Source organism: Lepisosteus oculatus, chromosome 23, assembly GCF_040954835.1.
Source record: "Lepisosteus oculatus isolate fLepOcu1 chromosome 23, fLepOcu1.hap2, whole genome shotgun sequence".
Taxonomy (NCBI): Eukaryota; Metazoa; Chordata; class Actinopteri; order Semionotiformes; family Lepisosteidae; genus Lepisosteus; species Lepisosteus oculatus.
In genome coordinates, this window is record NC_090718.1 from 6,738,082 (window position 1) to 6,765,340 (window position 27,259).

A 27,259-nucleotide genomic window follows, 5' to 3' on the forward strand; every position below is an offset into this window, starting at 1 on the left:
GATGGCATCTTAGTCAAGCCATTTGCACTGTATATATTGAAGGGAATACCTGTTTTAATGCAGTGCCGAAACTCGGAAAAGTATCTGAACACTAAAGAGTAAAGGCCTAGACTGGTAAAGTGATTTGGGAAGTGGAAAAATGCTAGTTATCAAGATTTACATGTGTAAAAGTCAAGCTGAATCTATGAACCAGACATTGTATGACTTCTAGCCTTGATCCTGTTACTAGTCGAATGAGAATACAATTCCCCAAGTGGTGGCGCTCAGATGGTAGAGCACTGATGAGAGTAGAGCTCTATTAATTGGTCAGAGCTCACTAGGTGAAACATTAACTCCTGTAGTAACCACTGCAGGCTTGCATTTATGTCAGTGAAGGTGGCAGTACTTCACCAATCTGCACTAGCCCCACTGTAAGCTACTTTGGGGCTTGTGGTACAGTACGTTTGAAGATTAATGAGTGAATGGGTAGATCTGTCACAGGAGCTTGTCTGAAGTTTTGTTCTCCCTGTGCGGTAAAGGCGTGCTTGCTCCATGCTGAGATGTAAAGAAACAATGGGTGATTATATAATTACATAATTGGGTTGATACATAAAAAATAATTTGCAATTCTAATTTTAAAAAAAAAATCCATACACCTTGGGAAGCAGAGGCAAAATCAGAAGAACGTTGCAGCAGGAGATCAAATTCTACTCAATAGAAAGCATAGATACAGTAAAGAGCGACATAACCTTGTTGTTGAGTCTGAAAAAGTCAGAAGAGTTAGGAAAACTTTTGCTTTTAAGGAAGCTCCAATGCTCTGGAGTGCTGGTGAATGTCAGGGAATGTCGAACTGTTCCGCAGAGACTGTGGCTACACCCCTAGGGCTTAGATTTAACCAGCCTTCCACACTGATGTATCATTATATCTTTACATATACTGTATATGGATTTATTGGTTGCATTTATTATAATTGCTTGACTGTTGCCTCCAGGGGGAAGAAGGTAAATAAGCTGTTTGTATGAAACATGCTGATAGTACAGAATATTCATTTGAATAGTATTTTTTCCTTCCCACTCCTCTAACACTATTTCACATTAAGAAGACAGTTGCATCACCTTCAAGGCCCTAGTGCATACTGAGCCAGTTTCAGCTTTTCACTGGCAGAAAAAAAAACACTACAAACAAAAGACTTGTATGTATTCTTTTAGCTAATTTCCTTCTTTTTATCATTCTCTGAGATCCACCCAACTTCTAATTGCTTTATCCAATACACTGTTGTGGGAGATTTAGAGCCTGTCCCAGCGAGCACTAGGCGCAAGACTAGGTTCACACCAGACAGGAAGCCAGTCTAACATGGGGGGCACACTGAGACACAAACACAAAACATGCACACGCTCACATCAGGGCCATTTCTTTCCCAGAAGCCAATAAAAGTACCAGTCTGTCTTTGGAGTGGGGGAGGAAGCACTGGGGGAGCACCAGGAGAAAACGCATGCAAACCCAGGCAGAACCGACAAGCTCCACACAGACAGCACCCCAGGTCCAGAATTGAACCCAGGGACCCAGCGCTGCTTGGCAGCAATATTAACTTCTGCTCCACTGTGCTGCCCCATTCGAGATCTATGTGAGACAGACTTAGATGCTTCATATTCATGGTCGTATCTTCATATTACCCCCCCCCACATCTTAGCTTCTGTTAGAAACCTTGTTTTTTCCTTTGAGAAATGCAGAGAGTTTGGATGCAAGCAGGCATCTTCTTTCTGGAAACTTGGGAAGCTTTCAAACTGTATCGATGATGCATTTGAACAAGATACATTATCTTTGACTTCCTCCTGACATGTTCTCCTTCAAAGCTTTATTATTATCCTCAGCAGGATTCATCTTTCCAAGGAGAGCAGAAGGTAAAGCAAGTGTAAACTGAACTCTGTTATTGCCAGAGAAGGTTTGATATTTTTATTAGCTTCCTTTTGAGCTTAGAGTGGTGCTTTTCCTTTTGTTGTTTGAAAATGTCACTAATAGAAAAAAAATCCTAAAGAAAAGGAATGTATGTTGTGAAAAGGGAGTGCTTACAAGGCTGTTGCAGTTTAATAGAGAGAGGAGTATGATTTACCAGAGCAAGGACAATTTGGTGAAAACAAGCTGTGAGCACATATGTTTCTTTGATGGTTGGGGAGTGTTCTTTTTTATTTCACTGTCTCTTTCTTTACTTAGAGGGACACCATTTGTATCTGAAGTTGTAATTTGTCATCTGTTAAACTTACTGTACCCTGTACTCTCATCTGTTTTGATCTTTTTATCACAAATATAGACAATGGGTTTCTCTCCTTGAGAAGAAAATAGTCTGCCGTGTTGCTGTTTACATAATATTACTATTATTAATACTACTACTAAGAATCATTTAAAAATATCAGAAAAATTAAAATGCTGTTGACAGAAGTAAAATAAAGGATGTTTAGATTCCCTAGCCACTGTCTTTATATTTATGAAAGTCCTCTGTGTCTTTTAACATCTCTTTATATTTTTCCCTGCTTCTGAATAAGACACCACTTGGTTTCTTTAGAGAATCTCACATAATCTCTTCCAAAATATTAGACTAACCTACTGTAAATGTACCATGCAAATGAATAACTTTATTCACTTATTGAATTTCATACTTGCATGCTTTCTTTTTTGACATTTTTTTTCCTGTGGAGTCTTGATTTTCCAGTTTTGTTTCAGACAGTCTAAAGACGGAGCTTAGCGAGGATGACTTGTGTACGCCTCTTCTGAGATTTCATAACAAATTTAACACGGATAAAAAAATCCATTGGTGATTGAATTTTGCATAACTTAAGAAGGCGTTTTTATATTAAAATATTTGATAATGCAATCAGGGAGAAAGGTAAAGATTATGACTCACTTTCTTCAAAGTGCTTTTCAATTAAATCTGCTGTGATTATCGTTTGTGTGATGTGACTTGGGGCTATTGTGTGTGTTAGATGGTTTACCTCGGATCTTTTCACCATGCATTAATTACAGTTTAGATTATCTGAATTGTATAGAACTCGTTCCAAGGGGATTACAGATCTTTGATCAAGCCATACAGCAACTGCTCTAAGAATGAAGGAAGCCAGGCACATTTGCTCACATGTGCTGGCACATGTTTTGGTGGGCATTCTTCTTCCTGCTGGTAAGTTCTTTAGGGTGTCCTGTGTTTGTGCTACTGATACTTACTGTGTCAGTAGCTTGCAACGTTGAATCTCATAGAAATAAAACAACTCCCTGCTCTATTCTTTAACAAATGCCCTACCCTTTTATAACTCGGAAGAAGTTCCAGATGTCCAGTAGATTAAGAACTGTTGTCATTGGAAACAAAAACTTGGCCTAAACTATGCATGAACACATTGCCAATATTAATGAAATGTAAGATACCAAATCAAAATACTATCTCAGTGTATCACCAAGGAGAACTTCTGATCTCCTCCCTGACAGACAGTACAGAACACTTACAGTATCTGGATGTACTCCTCCAGAAACAACTTCATAGTACCTCTACGCACAGCTAATGATTATAACTCAATTTCTTCCAAGATCTACTTCAATACTTAAAGGTATTTCAAATAAGCTGCACCCTATATCAATATACTGTACGCTGAAGGTGAGTCACATCCTGAGGAAATTTAACAGGGACAAAGTTGATTAAATCACAATACCTCAGGAATAAGTAACAGTACAATAAAATAAGTCCCTACTCGCCAGAAGTCCACATCAGGAAGGACTATAGTACCTACTAAATTTTCATGTAATCTTTACCTTTCACCTTTTAGGTTGTGTGAGTGCAATTGTAATGTGATGTTCAGTTCTGCCTACAAAAGAAGAAAAAAATACACTAATCAAGTGGCTTCTAACACATTCTATTTTTTTTCTGCACTCCTGCTCCTATTTCTGTACCGTTAATGCTGAATATTTCAAATGCCTCATTACTCGAACTGGGAAACAGGGGAGGAACTGTTTCATAATCTTGTAATAAGTCCCGCTGCTTGTTACTTAGGCAATTGAAAAGGGATGAATTTTTTGGACAAGTCTTGTCTGAAAAACACAGACACACATCATTACACATGAAGAATCAAAACAAGACTAATCCAAAATTCCATTTACAATAGTTTATTATGAAATTGAATTACCCCAGTTTCCCTTCACCGTGCAGTGTTCTGTATTATTTAGGTCTAATGAAGAACATCAGAGTGGCAGCATCAGGCAGCCTGAATCACAGGATCCTTCGACAGAAAATGGTGCCAAGATCAGCTTCAAGAACCACAGAGAATCCGGCTTACTGCCACAATCCTCGAGAGTGGTTGCTAGCATTAATTGCAGCTCTCAACAATGTAGTCTAAATGGATTATCCCCTGCTTTGCGTACTGAACATGTTTACAGGTGCCCGGGACTATGTTAACTATAATTTGTTCAAGAAAACAAATGCTGACATATGTGCACAATGACAAAGCATATGCAAGAAACCACTTAGTTCAATGTTCACAATCTGATTCTATTGTGATTTTAGTTTACTAAATTCCTGCAGTGTATTTTAGCCATAAGTGGTAACATAAAATCAATGTACTGTACAGTACTTCCATTTCCTTGTACAGTAGATGTGCATTTCTGCGTCACACACAGAAAAGGGATATTTGGTTTTACCACGTTGGAGGTGGCTGAAGTCTTGAGTCATAATTGTTACAGTACATGTACTGTATTGCCTCATGATTAATGCTGCTTAGTGCTTGCGTGTGATTTGCAGTCTTAACTTGACTGAGCTTTCTGACCTCATTTTGGAATGTGTGTTGGGTAGTATGCAATTTTAGAAGTCTTGCTTGTCCATCTGAAGACATCTACAGTACATACCTTTACACTGCACAGAATTCATGAAGTGCATCTCCAATTTAAGTAACACTTGTATATCTCTGGGCAACATTTCTGCTAATGTCCTCATTCTAATCCATTAACAATGCTCATTAATACTGTTCGAATTCAGACCATTAAGGACATTGTGCTTCTCCACAATAATAACCTCTCAGAAAAGGGAATGATCATGGAAAAAAATACCACTATCTTTTAAGAAAACGCTGATTGGTATTATGTGATGGGATAATAAAGAACATAAAGAACAATATATTTCACATACAGATACAAAGTAGTTTATGCAGATGTGAAATTGTTTGAATACCTACAAATGTACAGTATTCACACTACTTTACAAACTATGTAAGAAAGGGAACGTGTAGTATAATTTGGCAATATAATTCTCTGTGTATACATGTATATGGTTTGATTGCTAGATGTGCACTGTGTAGTCATACACTGTATAGTGTAAACATAGCACCTTTTTGTTATTACATATTAGTGGAGTTGGCATAGCATTTTTGGTAGTTGAAACTTCCTGCTGCAGACCCTGCAGTTGTAGCCCGAAAAAGGTACTGTGCTTTAACCTGATAACCTGATATGGTACAAATGGAGATCAGTGTTGCTTGGGTGTAATCCTTGCAATGGATTGGCGTCCAGTCTGGGGTGGAGAGACGGAGTCTATGCTCTCGTCTCTTCCTCGTCTATTTCACGCTACAGAAACCAAGATAAGCCTGGGCCTGATGAGCACATGTGGCTCAGATATTGAAATGACCTATGTATTTGTGCTTTAAAAAAATCACTACGTTTTCTCTGCAGGAATTTTTCTTTGATTAAACTTAAGTGTGTAAGTGTTGCTGTTCAAGTAAGAGCTGCTATCAAATCATTTTAGAATTGTGTTTGGTAAACTTAATTAAAGAGGTGGAGTGCTCCTTGTAGTTAGCTGTACACAGGGGTTTCACAATAAACAAAACTGCTTCCAACATTGAAACAGTAGTGGGTTATCTTATTATCTGCTTGCTGAACAGTTTAGTTGCATTGACTAAATTGTAATACTGTATCTATGGAAAGTTGTATGATTTGAGAAACTGACGGAATGACAGTCAGCCATCTCCATCAATTTTTCATAATCAGTTTGAGGGGACTGCAACATAATATTTGTGCCAAACTCGAAGTAATTGAGTGCATTGAAAAAGCAGAGTCCACATCTGGTAATTTGTTTAGGGATTAAGTGTCTGAAACTAAACAACACATGGTGGAATGCACAGGAAAGGCATCAAATGTGTTGTCCATTTTGATTTATGCAAACACATTTTAGAATTGTCCTGATGGTCAGCAGTCTCTAAATCTCCAGACATTTATGTCTTTCATTCTAATATAAATTCATGTGATCCCAGGATTCACATTTACTTTTTCAGCTACCCTTTTAAAATGTCACTGACTCTTGGGAATGAATCATCAGAGAATTATGTTATTAACACGTTAATTGCTCGTGATAGTATGCATAACATACAAATTTCTTTTTGAGAGATAGCCACAGTTTGTTACATGTAAAATACAATTTTCTTACAACAAAATAAAGACGAAGATATGACATCCTTACTGTAATTGTATTGCTATCGACTTCACCTTCATATTGTACAGCTGTACACAGTGCAGTATCTTACAAAAAGCAAAATTCCTTTGCATTTGAAATTTCAAAAGGTTTTGAAAGCCAAGGAATCAAAAACACAAAACAAACACCACCATTTCACATATAAATATATTAAGCCTTTGAAAAATGATGTGACCAATATTCCAACATTCCCTTTAAAAATCACACAGCTTCCCCTAAATACTCAAGAATGTGTGGTCCTTGTACACAACTGAGATGTGTTGTGAAATATATGTTCAAGGTGCAATTTAGAAAAATATCTATACTGTATCTGTGTATCTCAGTTCAGGTTTTGTAGATCTGTGATTTGAATTCATGTAAATGCTGGGAAAAGTTGTAGTTAAGATGAACAAGTACTATTAGAGTTGTATTTCAATTTACAGTTTAGACTGCAAGAGACATGGCAGCAGTTCTTTGGAAACCTTTTTCCTACTGGATGCACTGTAACTAAAGACCCATATGTTGAGTATTGATGATGTTTTCTGTGGTATGTACTGTATAAAGCTTTCTGTAAATTCCAGGGCAGTGTGACCATTTTGAAGCTTTTTTCTCTGTGGTCATATTATACAGGAATTTGTAGAGTCCTAGCCATTAATCCATCAATAATGTCCAACTCGTAGAAACCAAAATCTTGCAAAAAGCATCAGCGGTCCATGTAAAGAAAAAAAACACCAGTTCTATATCCATTTGTAAGGTGGTATTGTCTCCTATGTCATATAGAATTTTGAACCGTGGGCATTTTGTTTTGGTCAAAATAAATGGGCTGCAGGGGTATCGATATATAAACTCCACTCCCATTTTATATTTTTTGTGACATACAGTGTAGCAGTTACAGTATATTCTTGACCGGACTACTGCGTTTTCTTGACTGCTCTTGCAGTAAAAAAGTTCAAGATGTTCCCACATTAGCTCTTTCAAGAGATGCTCTGCACTGCATTGTCTTCCTAGACAATCCTTGAATTAGAATTCATAAAAAAAAACTTTTTGACTGTTTTTAACTCCATTGTACTTGTTGAACAAACATAAAAAAATGTATCTAGTAAGAGATTGTTTAAATGTATTCCTAAAACAACTAAATTTCTAAATAATTCAAAATGGGAAAAAATATAAACTTGACTGCTTAGATTTACAGAGACAGATGCAGTAGAATCTGAAATATTTATCCACATGCGAGATTAAAATATTTTTTTCCCTATGCACTCATGCATATTTGTTCAAACCTGAATTATCCAGCAATACATGCAGAATCTATTCTCTACGATTTTTGCAATTTTATGGTATTCATTTATTTTTGTTTTTTTTATAAGTTAAAGTGTTTCAATCTTTACAAAAAGGGCATTGCCTCCTTTAGATAGATAATGCAAATGGAGTGCTTTAAACTACAAACAATAAACTTTTTTTCACTTGGGAACTAGAACACTATATTAAAAAAAAGCTGTGCAAACTCGAGGAAATTCACTTTACAATACTCTAGGGAGACTAATGTAATACTGTTTGTACAACATTTTCTGATAATGCAACAAATGCTGTAATAACACTTCAAGAGAAATTGTGCATGTTGAGATTTGTACAGTTGAATACTGAGAGCCCATTAATGAGAAATAGTTTTTTTTACTTTGGGAGAAAAAAAAACTATTTTTTTCTCAACTTGTATTTGGAAGGCTACAAACCAATGTTATAATTACTGTATAATCACATTTCCATGTACTAAATACAGTTCCAAGAGCCCTTGAAAAGAGCTACTGTAACTGTTTAGCTTGATACTATGAAATTTAGATCATCCTGCTATACAGCTTTACATTATCTACAATATTTATAAAGTCACCACAGCGACTGGAATGGTAAAGATCCAGTCACTAAATAGTTGAGTAAGTATCAATTGAGTGGGACAGATTTTTTTTCTCACTTCATATTTTTACAAAAATATATTAAAATGTATTAACTGAAATGGTATTAGAAAGGAAAAAAATAAAAACAGTGCACATTTATTTCATAGCTGGTGTAATGAATGAAAGGTTAAACAAAATCTTCCTCCTAATCATTGTTTCTCGATGATCAATAAAGAGAATATCATGGACAGCTGTGATAGCCCACCATTGGCACCTAATGAAACCTTTTGAGTAGTTGAGGTTGCGGACAATTTGGTTGTTCCACCCAAACATTGCTGTTGGACGAGATGAGAGCACATTTTTCATCCCCTTTCCTAGAGATGAACAAGTTCCCCTAAAGGAGCTGTTTAACACATTGATGCTGCTTTATGTGAGGATGTTAACTTTCAATTGAAAGTTTTCATTTCTCATTTCAGTGAGGTTTATGAAAAATGGCTATCTGTTTGGTTGGGGGAAAAAGTAACCTTCACAGTACATCGCTTTCCATGGTGCATCTGACTCCCAGAAGATCTGGAATCTGCACCGTCTTGCAAGAGTATCCAGTGATGTGCATTCTGTGCTATTAAACCTGTTACCATGGAGCTAATGACCCTTCTCCTAACTGCAGCCCAATGTTATTAAACAGGCAGTGATGAAATGGGTTTGTTATATCCTATTGAACACAACACTGGCAGTGGCTACTTAATGGATAATGAGTTTGGTTTTGTATATTTTCCAATACATGATTAAACGGGTTTTTCCTCCAGAATGTTAAGTGTCTCCAAAGAGGACTATGAATTTATACATTTGTAAATGAGTTTGAAATGTGGCACAATATTTATGAACCAAAAACTCACTGCTTATTGCCTTAAAATACCCACAATGTCTTTGGGGTGTCACATTATTCACACGATGAATGTATTATTGAAGAGCTATTAAGTTAAATCTTTATCTTTCCGATACTTCCTATCCTAACCTGGATTGCAAACAGAACATAAAGCTCACTTACTGTATTCCATGATGAACACTTTCTGTATCATACACAATCTAATATTTCTTTTAAAAAAAGCAATTCAGCAAAAAATGTTCATGGAGCAAAAAATCATATCGCAGGGTTTTTCAGCTTTCTCTGGAAGTTTCTTATGGTGTGCTTCTGTTTCATGACTTTCAGCTGAGCATTCACTTATATGGTGGACCCAAAGCTGAAGTTTATATACTGTATCACACTAGTTCTTTTATAGAACTTTCACTTCTTATACAGTTGGGGTTTGGAGGGGGTGGGGGGGTGGAAAAAGCCTAGAAGGCCTGTTTTTTCATTCACAGATTAGACAAAATATTTATTCAGTCATAATCAGGATAGCTGGCTATGATGTTAAGTCACTGTTCTTTTCTGTATTTGAAGTAATTAAAATTTCAAACAGCACACCATAGGAGCCTAACTGAAAGCCATGTAGCATCTAATTGTCTTTAGATATCATACCCCACTGTTTTGCAAGAAGCGACTTTCTTCACCTTTGTCTGTGTGACAAAGCCATTGGCGAAAACCTGCAGTCTTTGTGACTGACTATGAGGCACTCCAGCATCGTATCCAAAATGTGGAAGGTTCCATCCCATTTAACTTTAAGGGTGATATTGTTTTCCAGGAAGGTGTTTGAAATCCAAAGATGTTCAACACACAACAACGCAGAGTACTGTGCAGTTAGAACAGCGCACTACATATACTATGAAATAAATTTAAAGATAAAAAAAGAGAAGATAATTTTGTAATATTGTTCCTGAGCCGTGGTAGCTCAGACGGCAAGGATGTCTAGCTCCTGACTGGAAGGTCCCGGGTTCAATCCCAGGTAGAGGCAAGCAATATACAGTAGCGTGCTCTAATTCCTTCCAGGCGGCTCCCAGGTCCACTCAGCCTGGTTTCCAAGTGAGTGCCAGGTTAATCCTTCCGGGGGTAAGAGGCCAGCTGGAGTGTGATGCTGACCACATCACCTCCACCTCCAGTGTCGGATGGTTGAGAAAATGGTGGCCCTTGCCCCCCATTCCCCCATGGGCCTTGATGGCCTGAAAAGGGGACCTAACCTACTGCACCTACCTAAAGTTGATTGTGTGTAGTGTGTAGATTCTGTTTGTTTTTTTTCTGTATTCACTAGTTTAATTTTTTTTATCTTTCCTTATAAAAGATAGCAATAAGGGAACATCTGGCAATATATGAAACCACCCACTATCTGACATTATCTGTAAATTATCTGTTATATTCTGCTATTTTGTCACTTTTTCATCTTGCTGAATTTGAAAGGTTTGCAGCAGTTATGATAACTTTTTAAAATACTTTTTAAGATCATGTAGTTCTTTAACCTACCCCTGTTCTTTTGGGAACTTTTGGGAAAATTATTGCAAAATGTATGTGTATTTTGTGGTTACGTGAGGTAATGAAGAGATAATACCATATAAAGTACTGTATAGGCCGTTACAATGTATACTAAATAGTACAGAGGTTAAGCAGTAATTTATTAATATTTCAGGTTCATGTAAAAATGAACCTGCTGATAGTGATTATTATGGTTGTTGTCTTTTGTACAGGCGACAAATTGACTTTTCCATCTTTCAGGGATCCTTCCATACGCTGTGCTGTGAAGAATTTCTTGCCTTTTGTGAACCACATGTTGAATTTTGCAGCAACAAAACCAATCAGGTGTAAGAGCCAGTTTATTAGCACATCATTTACACCATAAAGCCACACAGACCATGGCCTCTGCCGTTTCCCTGTTCCAGACGTAAAATTGATAATCTCCTCAAAGATTCATTCATTCTTCGGAAACACCGTGGCTAGCATGTGGCTGGAGTTATTATTTAGACAGGGGTGACAGGGAAATAATTGCTTTTGCCTTGATTTAATTACACGTTTTGTGGCAAGGACTATGGAAAGGTTTCTGTTGGATGAAATTATGTAGGTTGTCAGAAACGGTTTCTGCACTCATACTTTTTGTCACTCTTGACTGTGTGCCACCTGTTTCTTAGTGGTTCAATTAATTATTGGGCTGCCCTCTTGTGGTTATTTGGATTGTGTGTGTCATCCACAGTTTAAATGCAGTTGCTACCGCATACAATAACTTGACATCCCCCTTTAATTAAAACATATTTCGGAGTTCATAGCGTACAGAAAAATGCTTGCATGCTTTTTTTGTTATACATGCACAGTAAAATATGGTACTCTACTAGATCACTCAGGCACAGTATTATTCTTTAAAATATTGTTGCTTTAACAAAAGTGTATATTTTTTCCCTACAACTGCAAAATGAAATATATTGCTAAAAACAGATTTTGCAATCTCGAAACCAGTACAGGGTCCTATACTATACAGTACATGATGCTGGTTGACGGGATTCTCTTATTAAAGACCTCAGCTAATATAATTATAGAAATACTGTACAGTAGTTCCTTAAACCTTGGGCATTTTTTCTCTTCTTTTTGCCTAATAAAACCATTTGCCTTCATTTTTTTATTTTTCAGCCTATTGCATTCCTAAAAGAAGCATCTTTTTACCACCATTATCTGTTTATCTTTTGTATTAACTTTGTTAAAATCATTTATTCATTCCAATCTGCAATGCTTGGACAACAATTAATGACAACAAAAATATTTGTGTAATTAAATATCAATAATTGTAGCCTGTTAAACCTTTTTTTTTAAAAAAAAATCTTTCACTATCGCATTGCAAAAATCTATTAAATCTACTTTAAGTCTAAGCTTGGAAGTACAGCAGGTGTGGAGCAGAATAAAGAAAACAACTGTGAAATTTGTAAAACAATACAGTGTATGCTATAAACAGTATACAGTATACTATACATCCTGGTTGACCTGCTTTTCGTGTTATATTAGCTCAGATCTTTAGTTTTAGAAATACAGCAGTTACTTAAACCTTGGCCATATTTTCACTTCTTTTTTCTTAATATAACTGTTTGCCTTCATTTTTTTATTTTTCAAGCCTGTAACATTCCTGAAAGAAACATCTTTTTGCCACTCACAAAAATAACCGTTATCTGTTCATCTTTTGCATTAACTTTGTTAAAATCATTTTATTTATTCCAGGCTGCAATGCTTGGAAGTATAGCAGGCATGGAGCAGAATGCTGGTTTCAGGTTTCTGTCTGGGCTCCAGGTTGTATAATGCCTCTCAAATTACTAAAGATCGATCTCAGAGATTGATATTCAAGAGGATAAAGTTTGAATGGGGAGCTTATGGGAAGATATTGCCTCTCAGTTGACATCATTCTCTCCCAAAATAGATGCAAGCGTTGTGTCTCCTTATTGCATAGATCAACCTTTGTAGAGAGGGTGGCAAGAATAGAAATATACAGTATAGAGATCTATTTATTTTTATTCTGCACAGCGAATATTTTGCTCTGAATTATATACAGGAGACTTTTGATTTAAGAATGAATACATTTTATCAGTCAATAACAAATGTGACTTTTTACATATCACTAAAAATATATTCTCGTTTATTTTGTCCTGTGACACACAAATTTCATATTTAGTTCTACGAAGGGTTAAGTGTATTAGTATTAGTGTATATGTGGGAGAGGCTGGCAACGAAAACAGAGAACCAAAACATTAAGCCATTGTGGTGCACAAAAGGCATTGCTGTAAATTCAACAACACCTGCTTTGAATGCACAACAAGTTTTTTTTTAATTCACTTCAGGACTAAAGTAACAAAATAATTTCAAGCTCACCACTCCATTTGTTGTATAAATAGCTTGAGTTAAATGACCTGATCCTGCACGGTTGTAATGTACAGTATGTGTGGGCAAGAGCAATGTGTTAAAGCCTTTTGTTAAAGGTGTTTTCATTTTTCTACACAAGATGAAATATTCAGGCCTGGGAGATGGAGGGCGTGCAGGGAATGGCTGGTGATTGTACTGTAGTTTTGTAGATTTGCCCCCTCCTTTAGCTCTGGGTCAGATCGACTTTCACTGACAGAAAAGCAGCCTGCGTTTCCTTCAATTGCACTCTGCGACTCTACCTCTGGGAATGCAGTTCCATGTACTAGAAGCTACAGTCTCTATATCTGACAATAATGAGGCACAGATGAGCGGAGTAATGTTTCACAGGACCATGTAAATTGCTTCATATAATAAAGCCAGAAACAAGATGTAACATTTTTTTCCCCCTTTTTTGGCCTCAACAGCTTATTGGTTACATAGAACTCACAGTATCACAGTCTTATGTCACTGGCAGAAACATTGCCAATAAATTGCAAAGTCCAAAAACAAAGCCTACCTAGTTACTAATAATCCCATTAATGATGCAATTAATTATGAGTTTACAGCAAAGCGTAAGGTCCTCGTTTAATAATTGTTATCATCAGTATTTTCTTGAAATTCCACAAGCTAATTAACAGAAATCTAATCCAATTATTTCATATTTCTGTAATTGATGTCATGAAACAACAACAGAAAGAAAGAAAAAAACTAACAAAAGGATAATGAGCAACAAAGTGTTGATATTATTTAACTGTGGACTTATTAATCAGGCTTTACAACAAGGGTGAGGTTTGTCAATATTTTCCAAGCAAATTCAATGCTTTGATCATGATGACATGGAGAAGTCATGAAAAAATCTTAATATTTGCTGTCTAATATGCAGCAGGTTTTATCTTTATTTTTTATTTCAGGTTTTCAAGCTGCATCATGTCTTGCTTTTAAAAACAAAATTTGCCCTTAAATTTGAAATTCAATTTGAAGATTGAAGTACTGTATACAATATATTTATAGAATTGATAGTGAGCTGAATGTATTCTGACCCCATAGTAAATGTCTCATCCCTTATTTGTGACAGCCTCCTTAGGCATTTCATGGAACAAACTGAGAATACCACTAACTTATTCATTCAATGTGTAGCATTACCCAAGGCACCGATAGAGAAACATCTGTAATATACCGTACAGTAACTTACGGAAGGTGGCTTATTCCATTTGTTGTGTTAGATAGCATAAACATACCGTAACTGACAACTTAAAGAGTAGATTTAATATATTTTTGCAATGCAATGGTGAATGATTTTGAAAAAAAGGTTTAACAGGCTACAATTATTGGTATTTAATTGGTAACTATTTTTGTTGTCATTAATGGTTTGCCTGTTTACTCATGGCTGCAAAAGGAAAATAAAGGGAAAAGTGTAATTGCTATTGGAAAATAAATGCAAAAGGAATTGATTTCATTGTAAATGATAACCAAAGTCTCCCTATTGACAGCTGATTTAGCGAGGCCTTATCCTGAATGAATGCCAAGGCTTTTTTCAGCTCAGCATGTTTCCAGATCAATAACTATCAACGATTTGAAATTAAACCGAGATTAAATCCCAATTTTAGCACTCAGTGTCACGTTTGGAGAGTTTCTCACTTAATTAGATTACTCTAACCAAAGAGCATTAGGATTGTTCCATTATCTTTATCTACCTCAGAGTAACACTGAAAGTCACCCAGAAAAGTAATGCCCAGCTTGGTTGTGTTGCTCCATCTGAAAGTAGCTGGAAAATATTTTGAAACTTTAAGTACAAACTCCATAGCTAGAAAAGTTTAGGTATTCAGGTCCATACCATTAAAAAAGCAAGATTTTGTTGCATTAATAATCATTTGTTGTGGAGTGTCCTGAGCCAAACAATATCTGATTTACTGTTTATTGTCACCACAAGAATTCACTATCTTTCATATGGCTTATGGCTGTACATAATGCCAGTTGAAAAAACATTACCTGACTAGTTTACACCGATCGAACATTTTTGTTCTTCCTGTTTTTCCCCCCTTATTTATTTTCCACTGATCTTTAGTCTCTGTGATTTAATAAATTAGACAATCAAGTTCAATTAATGTACTGCATATACTGTATGCAAGCACCCAACCCTAGGTCTAACACAACTGAGATTTTCAGTGCTAGTGGTAGAAGTACTAGTGAATTACAAATAATAATGGAACAGAAACTGATTTTCTAAGACCTCAAGTGTTTAACTCGCTATGTGTTGTACGGTGAGTTAAAATGTGGGGCCATACTTGGATAAGTATGAAACATACTGGAGGGGCCCTGTAAGAAGAAGAACGGCCCGGGTGCGACTGCATGAGCTCAACCACTTGCAGGTCCGCTATTAGTCTATAAATATTTTCCTGCCCTTCCTCTACGTGTCTTTCCTTCTGATGACGGATCCGTAACGTGTACGTTAAGATTGCATGTTGTGTAGCTTAGCTCTTTGGTTCACTCGCGCTATCTGATTTGTGGCGAAAGCCTTGAGGTTCCTTCTGTGCAGGCATGGAGCTCATCACACACAGCAAAATATGTGGCCTGTACTGAATACTGAAGCGAGAGTCACGCCATGACGAGATCAAATCATCCCTTAGGACCCCTAAGCCTGCTAACACTAAGACAATGCACAAACGCATTAGTGAATATGCAGTAGTACCTTGTACGATTAGGTGGACTCTTGATGCCTTGGGTTTGTTGTTGGTCAGAATGGTGCACACGTAAGGCCCCTCGTCATACACGTCCACGTCTTTGATTTTGATGCTGTACTCGGTCAAGGTGTTGTTCAGCAGAACCACGCGGGGGTCTGTGGACCACTTGTCCACTCCTGCAAACAGTATCGTGGAGCGGTTCAGCCAAGCCACCCTTGTCACTCTGTTGTCCAGGGTACACCTGCAAGGAAAAAGGAAGGGACATGCTTGACGATGGGACAGGGGATCGTTGCTTAGTAAGCGCTGCACAGCAGTGGTTGTTGCCTTATTTAAACGACACATTTAGGGAAAACCGTTGGAGAGCTCTTGACTCGGTACCACATGGCAAACGAAAAGCGGTATTGTGGTACCAGGCGCAAGGTTCAGCACTGCCTGTCACAGTCAGCTCGTGGCATCTGGGTCATAGATCTCAGATCATAGATCTCATAGATCTCAGCCTGTGCTCGTCTGCCAGTCATTAGGCCCGTTCGAGAGCTCTTTCTTGTTGCCTCACTGTTTTGCCCTTCTGTGGGAATAAGGTCCTGCTCTGTAAGGCACATGTACAGGGGAGTGACAGGGCACATGCTGGTAAGAGTCTCTTTATTATTTGTGTTTATTTGAATGGCAGAAAAATAAGATTTGCTGGATTAAACGAATTACAGTTACTGTTGATTATTGTCCCATTTCTTGTATTTAACTGCCATTTACCATACAAGCTGTGGATTGTAACTAGATGCTTGAACTTTTTCACATCTGGCCTCGGGCTCCTTTCTCCAAGTACTGTATTTGTTTTAAGAAAGCCAGCCTCAGTTGTGTCAAACCAGCACCGCCACCGTTGCTCAGAGTGAAATATTCCTCCTAGTGACAACCCGGGTCTTGCTGACTCTTTTCAGATAAGAGCAATGCATACAATTCTTAAATTAAACAGTGGATGAATGCACTATGGTTGCCCCTAAAAACAATTTCTTCTTGAAAAGCAAAATAAAAAAGCCAGGACAACATCATTGCAATCAATCAAACCTGAAAATTCCACACAGACATCAGAACTTTAAAAAGCATGTATACCGTGATGGGAACAGTGGAGATCTCTTCCAAGTTTCTCGGGAGAGAATTTTCTAATAAACTAGTAGTGATTGATATTCTAGGCAGAACATGGATACTGACCCTGCGTCTTGCCTTCATTCGATCATGCTTCAATAAAAAAAATTATAATACAGTCAAATGTTATTACTGCAGCCTCTGTACAAATATCTGGGGCACAGAAGGCTATATATTGTATAATGCAAAATGAGATAAAATATCTAAGAATAGTTGGAAGTTTGAAAATGGTGCATTACAGTTTCATTCAATTCTCCTCTGTTTTTGTATGCGATGGAAAGAGGGTATTAACAATGCTCAAATGACTTTCAAATGTAATTCTTTAAAATTGTGCCTCAAAAGCCTCAAGGAGTATTATTTTTTTGGTTCCAAAATTATTAACTGTAAGTACAGGTCATTAAGTGTAGGCGTATATATATATAAAATAATATGACGTGTCTTGCCACTTTTATCACATAAAACTGCCACAGGAGATGGAGATCACATAAAACTGCCACAGGAGATGGAGCAACATTTGCATTCCCATTCGTTTTCTAGGCAGGAGTAGTTGTTGCTTGAGGATGACACATGTAGTGCTGGGGGAATGACCTCTGCTCTACCAAAACAAACACCACCACTCCCTTTCCTTTTGGCTTTCAGCCTTCCTGCTTACTGTTGTGGCCCACAGGACAGAGTATGATGTATAATACTAATGCTTTGCCTCCGCGGACCTCTCCCTTCAGAGCCTACCTGTTGAAATAATGCAAACAAGGCACTGCATGATAAGTTCATTGGTTGCAAGACAGGGCTCAGTGCTGGGGAATAATGGCAAGTCAATCAGACTCCTGTTTTAGTGTATATTCCTTCAGCTGAAGGGGAGAGGAAGCAATTAACATTCCTTCACAGTCTCCTGTCACAAGAAGAGATATTTTACTAAAGCATGGTCTGTCGGTGGAGACGGATATATAATTTTTATTCTCTGTGCGTGTGTAATACCTTTTGGGTGCCTTGTTAATGTGCGCTAAGTAATTTGCCTGGGTACTTAACTGCTCTCGCAATTAGGCTTACTTCACTTCTTACTGTTTTATTCTGATGCAAGTTACAAAGTCTAACTCTAATATCTGTTGCCCATGCTTTGAAGTTGTGTTCCCAAATTGAAATGGCAGGTATCTACCACACAAAGAATTTAATAAAATAAAAAAGCAGTGCTCTTCATTCCCTGTTTGAGCCTTGTTCATTATCCCTGCAGCGTACTGTATATAACTGTCTTTTTGCCCTTCCTCCGCTTATAAATTAAAATTCTTCCTTGATGGCTTCTGCTGAAGGTCCTCAGTGTTAATAGAAGACTTAGTTTTGTTCCCACAATTCTCTACACATAAAAAAAAATCCTGTAGTTCCCTTTATTTAAATGTAGAAATGAAAATCAGTTGTATGTAGAGGTTTTCAGGAGCAAGGCTGGTTTGAAGTACCATTCAAAGTATGCAGTATATTTCTGTTGTTTTTAATGGCCTGCAGAATTGGCTTCTGAAGCACATTCTTGAAGTAGTTTTCTCCAGGAAATTTTCAAACCACAAGTTCCAAAGCTGAACTCTTTGACCTGTCTGCACTATTGAAAGGTTAGCAATGCTGGAATTTAGCATGTTTGCATACACACAAACACTTAAGGTTTAACCGAAAATATTCCAAATTACAGAACATTTTGCACAGTATGGTATTATCGTGTGCAGTAAACATAATTCTCTTGCGCACAACATGCTATTATTGTTTTTTGTTAATAGACATCTGCTTGTGAAATTAGTTTTTTATTCTAAAGTACATACAGATATAAATCTACACATACAAATTCAGATTTACCAAGTCAAACAAAAAAAAAATCCTCTTTTTCAGCTCTGTGCTGCAAGGCAGAAGACAAAACACAGATACTGTTTTAATCACTGGAGGGCACTTGACAAGCACATTGCATGGTGAAAAGTAAAAGGCCAAAGCACCAAATAAAACACCAGGGAGGACTGAAAAGACATATAGCACAATGATCAAAACCATGACCCTCTCTGACACTAGAAATAAATGGTTATGATTTCTGCTGCCTGTTCTAGAGTGTCCACACAGCTGACAAAGGAGCTGCTCTGCCCATTTTCCTCTGAGGTTATGGTTTGGCAGAAAAGGGAAAGTGGAGGGTGTTTTTCCCTGGTAGGTGCCACTTAAAGACAGCAGGGTTCCCAGTGTAAACAGCTGAAGTCTGCTGAAGCCTCCTCACCATTATCACTAAAGGTACCAGAAAAGATCAAATGGATCTGTTCCCCAACTGCTGACTTATCTAAAAAAAATTTGCATTGCTGAGATATACTTTAATTAACGGCATCAGAACTGAAAGGGAGAAAGGAAATAATCTTTTCAGCTGATTAGCAAATCTTGCGTTTCAAGTATGTTGCTTTTTTGTACAGTGATATTAAATATTTAGAGGCTGAGTTCCTTATAAAAGTTTAAAAATGAACCCTTAAAAAAAGAAAGGCAAAAGCAACCTTGAAACTAGATTTATTGATGTGTAGTCATTGTTACATAACTGTAGGTGTTTAGTTGTTGAAAACAATTTTACTGCAAGATGCCATTATTTGGTGTCACAGCTTGAAGTCTGATTCTTGGTGTCTGTATGTTTAATAAATTGAATTCCCACTGCTCTAGATCTTCTGACTAAGACAGCAGCTCATTATTTGGTTTGGTCACAATAATCGCCTTGATTGTAATTTAGGAGAAAGAGAAGAATGCTTAAGGTACAGTTCACTTGTACTATTAAAGGTGATTAAGTGTTTTCAGATGACTTGCAAAAATCTTCTCCGAAAACGTAAGCCTTAGGAACACATACAAATATTTTCTTACATTTATATAACACTTTTCATCAAATTTATTCTCCAGAATACCTGTTTCAGATAAACTGTAATATTCAATGAGGCATTAACACAAGTTCTATAAAATGGAAATGCTGAAATGCTTCAAAACTGACTCACAGACCTAGATGGTTTATGTTGATACAAATAGAGGATTCTTTGGTTGGAAATCTTACTGCATTTGTAGTTTTACTGAGCGCTTGCCACTGGAGTGCTCCTCTTTCCTCTTTTCCAGATCCTTTAGTATCATGAGAACATCAGAAAGTTTAAAAGAGGAGGAGGGGACCTTTCAGTTCATCTGCCTTGTCCGCTTGTTTCATTGTTCCACGGCAGCAGTGAATTGTACTTGACATTTCAGGGAAATTAGTGGAGGAGCTGAGTCTGCTGCATAGCACCAGCATTGGCAGAATAATCCTCCAAGCTCCTCACACCTTGAAACGCTGACAATTTATTTATTAGATAAGCTACATGTTTATCTCCTGTAGATCCACACCTGCTTGTGATTTTCTCCAGATATACATGCAGGATAACTCATGGAGCTGAGTGGTTGGATTCCATGCCTGCAGCCATCTTGCACACAAGGTGTGTAAGGAAAGCGAACTGCATTATTTTATAAGCCCTCCGAAATGCCAACACATGCTGTACATGTAAACATAGGGCAAGACAGGATGCGGTCACTGCAACTCAAATTCTAGGTGGAAAGGGACGTTTGTATCATAGGCATAGGACACATCTCTTATTAACCATTATTTCCTCTTTCACCCTGAATATTTTAGTTTATATGAACCCATCTGGCCCCTTCTGGTGTTATTGCTTTTGACTGTGGCACCTTCAATCAAGAGGAGTTTGACATCCAGGTACAAGTGTTAAGGTGTCCTGGGAACAGAATAGGAATTGTTACAGATAGTGCAGCCCCAGCTGTTCTGTTTTGCCAAATCTATACTGGCTGTCTATACACTGAACAGAAAGGGTTTCAAAGATTTAATAGAAATTTTAAATGGAAAAATTATATAGCAGAAAAAAAAATCTATTTAGGCATGGGGGAACAGTGTATAAATCCAATCTGGCTGTCTGTGAAATTCAAATAATTACTATATTTATTCCTCAAATGACTGAATTCTGACCTTTCAGAAAAAAAAATGTTGTTTCATTCAGCAACAAAATCTGTTTCTGGTGCTCTGGGGTCCTATTAATGTAGCTTCCATCTACATTTACTCTATGGGTTCTTCACTGGCTCTAGCTATTAATGGTACTGTCAGACTGCTACTGTGCATACCAGTTTAATGGCAACAACATCAGCCACCTTTGTCGGGGAGCATTAATTTGAAAAATAAGTGTCTTGCCCATGCATTCCTTATCACCTTGACACAGACAGCAATCCAATTTATTTCAAATCAGTATCCACTCTATATTTTAAATAGTAATGAAATTATTAATATTGCTAATAGCAGGAACAGTTGGCCATTTTAACAGGAGAAGGAAAAAAATCTGCATAAACATTATTCTATCTTTTCAGGTCTGATATCAAAAAGCCTTCCCATATTTAATTAAAATCTCATTTATATCATAACATTTATAATTCCTCCTCCTATTAATTAAATAAAGGGTGCTATTTCTGAAGCTGTTATCTGTAGCCTCACCACAACTTAAGTATACTTTATCAAGTACTGTAAATGGCTGTTTGTCAATTCTCAGGCTAACAGCCATTTTATTTAGCTATCAAATGTTCTTCATTTTGGTTTTTAATACTTAAATTGTACTAAATACATTAAATACATGAGCTTTGTTTTAATACTTAAAGCCAATTTGATGTGAAGAATGTGACATTAAGTCAAGAACATATCAATTAAAAACTACTGATATACTGATATATCTCCTTTTTTACAAATATGAATCTTAAGTGTGCATATTTCAGTGCACGTGCTAATTGAAGAACTAAATGAGAAATTTCCCAATCATAAATATTTAAGACAACCTTAGTGACTTACAGGATGCACAATAGGATGTAGAGTGATTACGTGCTGTATCACAAGGAAATAAAAAAGCTTTTAATTTAACAGAAATGATCTAAGGTTATTACATTTCACATTCTTTTGTATGTTCCTTTGTAGACCTGTTGCGTTTACAAGTTGTTTCTTCAGATCTCAGCTCACAGCAATGACTCTTGTATTTAAAGGGGAAAATGAAGATGGGCAGGCATAGAGTATTCCTGTGATCCCCTTACGTTTTGAGCCATGCACACCCTGCAAGCACCACTGTCTCTTACGGGCGAGTTAATGCTGACTGGAACAGACATCACTGCCCTCCTACATGTCCCCAGGAACTTGCAGGAGTCTCTGTTCTGCTGAGAGCTTTGAGGTCATCTAATCCTACTGTAGCAGTGTTGCTAGCGAACCTGCTTTACCGTGTCCTTGAAAAATCCTGGTGAGAGCCAGCTACTGACAAGATCCAGCCTCAGAATCACAAATTCAGGAAGCTAGAGCTTCACCTGCTTTTCAGGTGAATTGCCTTCACTAGTCAGTGAAACTGTACCTACCTACAGTAGAGAAGTATGAAGGCAGTAAGTATATGACTCAACACCCAATACAAAACAAATGACACTATCTTCTAGCCTGAACTTGTGAACCAGGGTCTGACACAGGGTTCAGATTTGTTTTGCAAAAGTTGTATGATTTTACCATGTCTAAGGGTGTACATTTTAATCTCACAGGACTCTTCATTTATACAGTAATTCATTGGTCTCCAGCTTCTGAACATCTGAATATACCTGATAAACCGTTTCTGTTACAGAATTGGAAGGAATTAGTACTGTACTGTATACAGCAAAAGCCCATCTGCTTTTAATAATCTCCCCTTCTATGCAACAGTAGACAAGCCAAAAATAATCTGGGGCCAGCAATGTGGTGTAGTAGTTACAGTAGCATTCCTGCCTCGTAGTTCTGGGGCCCTGGGTTCAATTCCTGGGGTGCCATCTGTGTGGAGTTTATATGCTTACCCTCAGTTTGCATGGGTTCTCTGGTTTCCTCCCTGAGTCCAAGCCATACTGGTAGTTTAGTTGGTTTCTGGACCAATTATCCCTGGTGCCAGTGTGAGGTGAGTGTGTGTGTCTCTGTGTGCCCAGTGATGGACTTTTATTCTGTCCACCTTGTATCCTGCCTCGCGCCTGTGGCTTGCCAGGATAGGCTCTGGCTCTTCTAAAAACCCTGTATTGGATAAGGCAGCTAGAGAATGGATGGAAAATAGCATTTGGTGGTAAGCAGCTACTAAATGTTTCTAAAATCAACTGAAGCTTTTCCTCAACCTTTCTTTGCTTTGAGCTACCCTTGGGTCTGGAGATGCGGTGAGCTTTAAGAGAGTTATTGTCTTGATAGCCTAGAAGGTGAGAGAGCTGTTGAACATACTGTCAGCATGTAAGAAGCAGAACCTAATTCCCCAAATCTCCAATTGCCTCAATATGCTAAACCTAAGCTTCAGTCTGAGCCTCCTGAAACATATAACACATTTCATTGCCAATTAAGAAGCTCAGTGAGTGTACAGTCCCTGCACTTGACTAACATTCATTCAGTAATTTTTATATCCAGGTAATAAAAAATCTCAAGATTGATAAAGACTGCACAATAACTGTAAATGATACATCTTACTTTCAGGCTGAAAACTGTCAAAATCTATAATGTACTAGTCAGTCAAAAGATGAACACGATTTATTTTTGGTTATAAAAAGCATACGCATACACAAATAAATGAACTATTTATTTTTCATAAGTTTTGTTTAAAATCTATTGGTTCAGTTTAGTCTTCTAGTTAAAGATGTCATCCAGAAGACAGGGTGTGTTAACAGCACATCCAGATTGTGTCAATATCATCACTTAATAAAGTTGTGGATTTCTTTCTGACATATGCAATATGCATTCATAATTCATTCAGGATTAAGCTGAAACCTTCACCTGAAAGTTATCCCTCTCATCATTTTCTTTGTGTCAGATGCCTAACTTAAGTTCTTACCCTGTTCTTTTTATAGATATTGCAGTAATATTTTGAATGAATTGCGACATTAAGAGAAACTGGGGGATTTATGAAAAATCAGCCTACCACATAATGTAAATATATTTACCTTGTTAAACTCACATCTAGAAAATCTTGGCCTGTCTTGTAAAAAAACAGATGAACAGTAAATAAGTAGACATGATTACTTCTATTTCCAGAATATTTTGCTGAAATATTTATTTTGTGCTTATAATTTAATGTTTAGTTTTTATTCTCAACAAACAGTATGCTGCTTGTCACATTTTTAGTTTTAAAATAAGTTGATGATTTGTTAATAGAATACAAAAGTAATCTCAGCTACATCTACTGTATTTAGGTTAAAGTATAAATATATGAGTACGTTATTTTTATTCTGACATAGGCAGATGTACAGGTATGTTGTCTATATTTTTGAGTTACATATTTTGCACAGGAGCATGCTTAACTTTATTTTCCTCTATCATCTTATGATCAGTCTTCCTTCAAAGCCACACTGCTCAAAGTTATTTCTCCACATTTAGTTTTGGATTCTAACAGCTTTTGGTCTTTGGCAAGTATCATGAAGTTAGCTTTTTTTTTATACAGAAAACCTGTTAGGATGATTACATTTCTAATTTCCTGTTACTAGTCACTACCAGTGTTTTTTGTAATTGATCATGTTCATTTGATTAGAGATTTAATTTGCTGAAGTCACATATAAGTACAAGAAATTGCATAATCTGATCATCATAAGCGTGTGATTATTAGTATTATTATTATTTAATTTTAGGGCAGATATAATAAAAGTAATTAACCTCTCAAAGAGTGACAGAACAAATAATTGCCCTTGTTTTGTAAATGTGGCTGAAAATGGTGGCTGTTCAATTAACCTTTATGGAAACAGTGGAAACTTCCAGCCCATTATACTCTCCAATTTCATGCCTTTCTGCATGGATTTTAATTGAATTTACCCATCATTTCCAATTGCAACTGGCATACTGTTTCTTTTGTGCCCCTGTGTTAGAAATGCTAAGAAGCTCTGCTACCATGCAGCCTCCTTTCATTCTCTGCCAAGACAGGCAGCAACAAATTAAAAGTCAAAATCAAAATTAAGCAAATTTAACACCTTGCTACCTATCCTTTTATACGGGTCTCCATATTTACATTTTATGACAGTTACCGTGTTAATGGAGAAAGCTATTAATTCTGTTTCTGATTAAAAGTAGTGTCATTTGGATGACAAAGATATTCTGCAGTGTCTCCTAAAATAACAGTACATACAGTAGTTATCTTAGCTACTGTATTTTACTGCTGTATGCCAAGCAGTAAGTACTCAAAGAATTATTTTTTCTACTGTGCTTTCTTTCTTTTTGCTTTTATCAGTAACTAAGCATTCCAGATTGCATCTTTGCCTTTTACCTCAACTACTGAAACTGTCTTGCACTAGTCACTCTGTTGCTTTAACATCTAATCTGGTCCACAGAAAGCAGTGCGCCTTTATCAGATAGGAAGGAACAGTTCTGTAAGATGTAGATCTTATTTTGTAAGTGGAGCTTCCAAGCTTTTCTGACTTATTATCTGAGTTTCAGTGCCTTTTTTATTTTTAAACTGCTAAATTCCAGTTGTACATTATAGACAACAGATGTAAAGAAAACAACATATTTGTTTGATAGTAGAGACGGATTAATGACCTTTCCCACACTGCACATGAATGTATATTTTCCAAAGTACAGGTTAGGCAATCAGGAGAATTTGAGTTTTTCGGCACACAGACTAATGTAGCATGTACAGTGATGATTTAATGAAAGTATTAGACAAAAAATAATTAAGTTCAATTAAAGTGCAGTTAGGGTAATTATTTAATTCAGAATCAAAGGTTTGCCTTTAGCAGTGTTTGAGCAGTTTGTTGTGGGTCTCATGTTTCATAATGCATTCCTGACGGGAGTAAGTAAGTATAGTCTACCATACCAGTATTCTACTATTTATCAAATTACAGATATTTGTTTTTCTTCAAGATGGCTTTGAAACTTGTGGTTTCTACAACTCAATATCTGCCCTTTTGCTGGGTTTTGAGATGGGGGGTAATGCCATGTTTAGGCTGGCAAACATTCATGGTAACTCTGAAGCAGGAGCTTTTGCTATACAATGAACAATATACTGGTTTTGGAAAAGATTGGCCAGTAACACTAAGATTATGTAGGGCACTTGCATTGGCACTGCTTTCTTTATTCTTTACATCCTGTCCCCTGTCCTGGACAAATGCTCTACCTCAGAATTAGCATTGATTAATTCAAAGCCAATTTTACAATAACAGCTCTGTAGCATTTATTTTAAAAACCTAGCACAAGTAAACCAATGCATAAACGGATTATTTTTCAATGGGATCATTGGTCAAAGAATAAACACACCTGGAGCCTGTAAGCAATGCAGTGTTGTATGTATGTTTCTGCTTTATATACAGTATGTATCAGCAACCTTCCCTTCAAAGACCAAAAGAGCTGCCAAAGGTATATGTGTGGTATATGACAAGATATTTAAACATTAAAAGACTAAAGATTAAAAATGAACAGTTACCGATTTACTTTTTTTTTTTTTGACTGTCAATTAAATTGTGACAAAAGGCTTCTTCTGTCTCTGCCCATTTGGCAGTTAAGAGTCTTGATGCAATGCCAGTGTTTATTGAGGATGGCATCTGAAGCAGGGGTGTAAAATGTTCCTCAGGGCAGCTCCTTTTGAATAGAAAAGGTGGTTACCAGTCAGAAGAAGCTGCCTAAAGCTGCCGATTTAAAAATGCCTCCACCTCCACACAGCCACCCCTGGATTTCCTAAAAATAGACCTGACAAAAAGCAAAGTACAGTAAAATGCAAAACACAAGAAAGAAATGTTTTTTTACTTTCTTTTGTGCCCCAGATAGTTTATACTGTACCATCAATAAAGATTGTAACACTAAATTAATTTCAGAGGATGGTTACTACTAATCACAGGGGGAATTAATTAGTTTGGTATTCAGCAACATTTGCAACATTTAATGTTTTGCATTTACAAACACACTTGGGGAAAGTGACCTATATTTTAAGAGTAATTATTTTCCTGCCCAGCATTCAACAGCACTACAAACATAAAACAAATCAGTCAAGAGTGTCAGCCCTGTCAACAGCTAGCCACAGACCTACAGCCCTACGTTTTTAAGGACAAAACTTAGATGATTGCAGTTGTTTTTAAAAGCAGAGCATGATCACAAAATGTTTATTCGTTTCAGAGGATGGGAATGTAACCTGCTTGCACTGCCCCTTCAATGTCTCTTTTTCTGAGAAGTAATCTTCAGTTCAAAAGCAAAGGAAGTCCATAAAAAAGCTGTCATTTGTAAACTAATTTTACTGTTAGAAGATGCAAGTAGATTCTAAAACAGGACATACTGGACTTCAGCATAAAGAAA

The 27,259-nt window shown here is 36.9% G+C and overlaps 2 protein-coding genes across 4 annotated transcripts in view; one reads left to right on the top strand and one right to left on the bottom strand.

Annotated features, from left to right (window-relative positions):
- opcml (opioid binding protein/cell adhesion molecule-like) overlaps nt 1–27,259 on the bottom strand; it is a 583,981-nt gene that overhangs the window by 92,044 nt on the left and 464,678 nt on the right. For all 3 annotated transcript variants that reach the window (XM_015337696.2, XM_006642302.3, XM_015337695.2), the window contains one exon: nt 15,828–16,060. In XM_015337696.2, coding sequence (XP_015193182.1) covers nt 15,828–16,060 — 233 coding nt within the window. The remainder of the gene's footprint in view (nt 1–15,827; nt 16,061–27,259) is intronic.
- The window catches only part of LOC107075678 (uncharacterized), a 686,550-nt gene that overhangs the window by 69,061 nt on the left and 590,230 nt on the right, over nt 1–27,259 (top strand). The window lies entirely within an intron of this gene.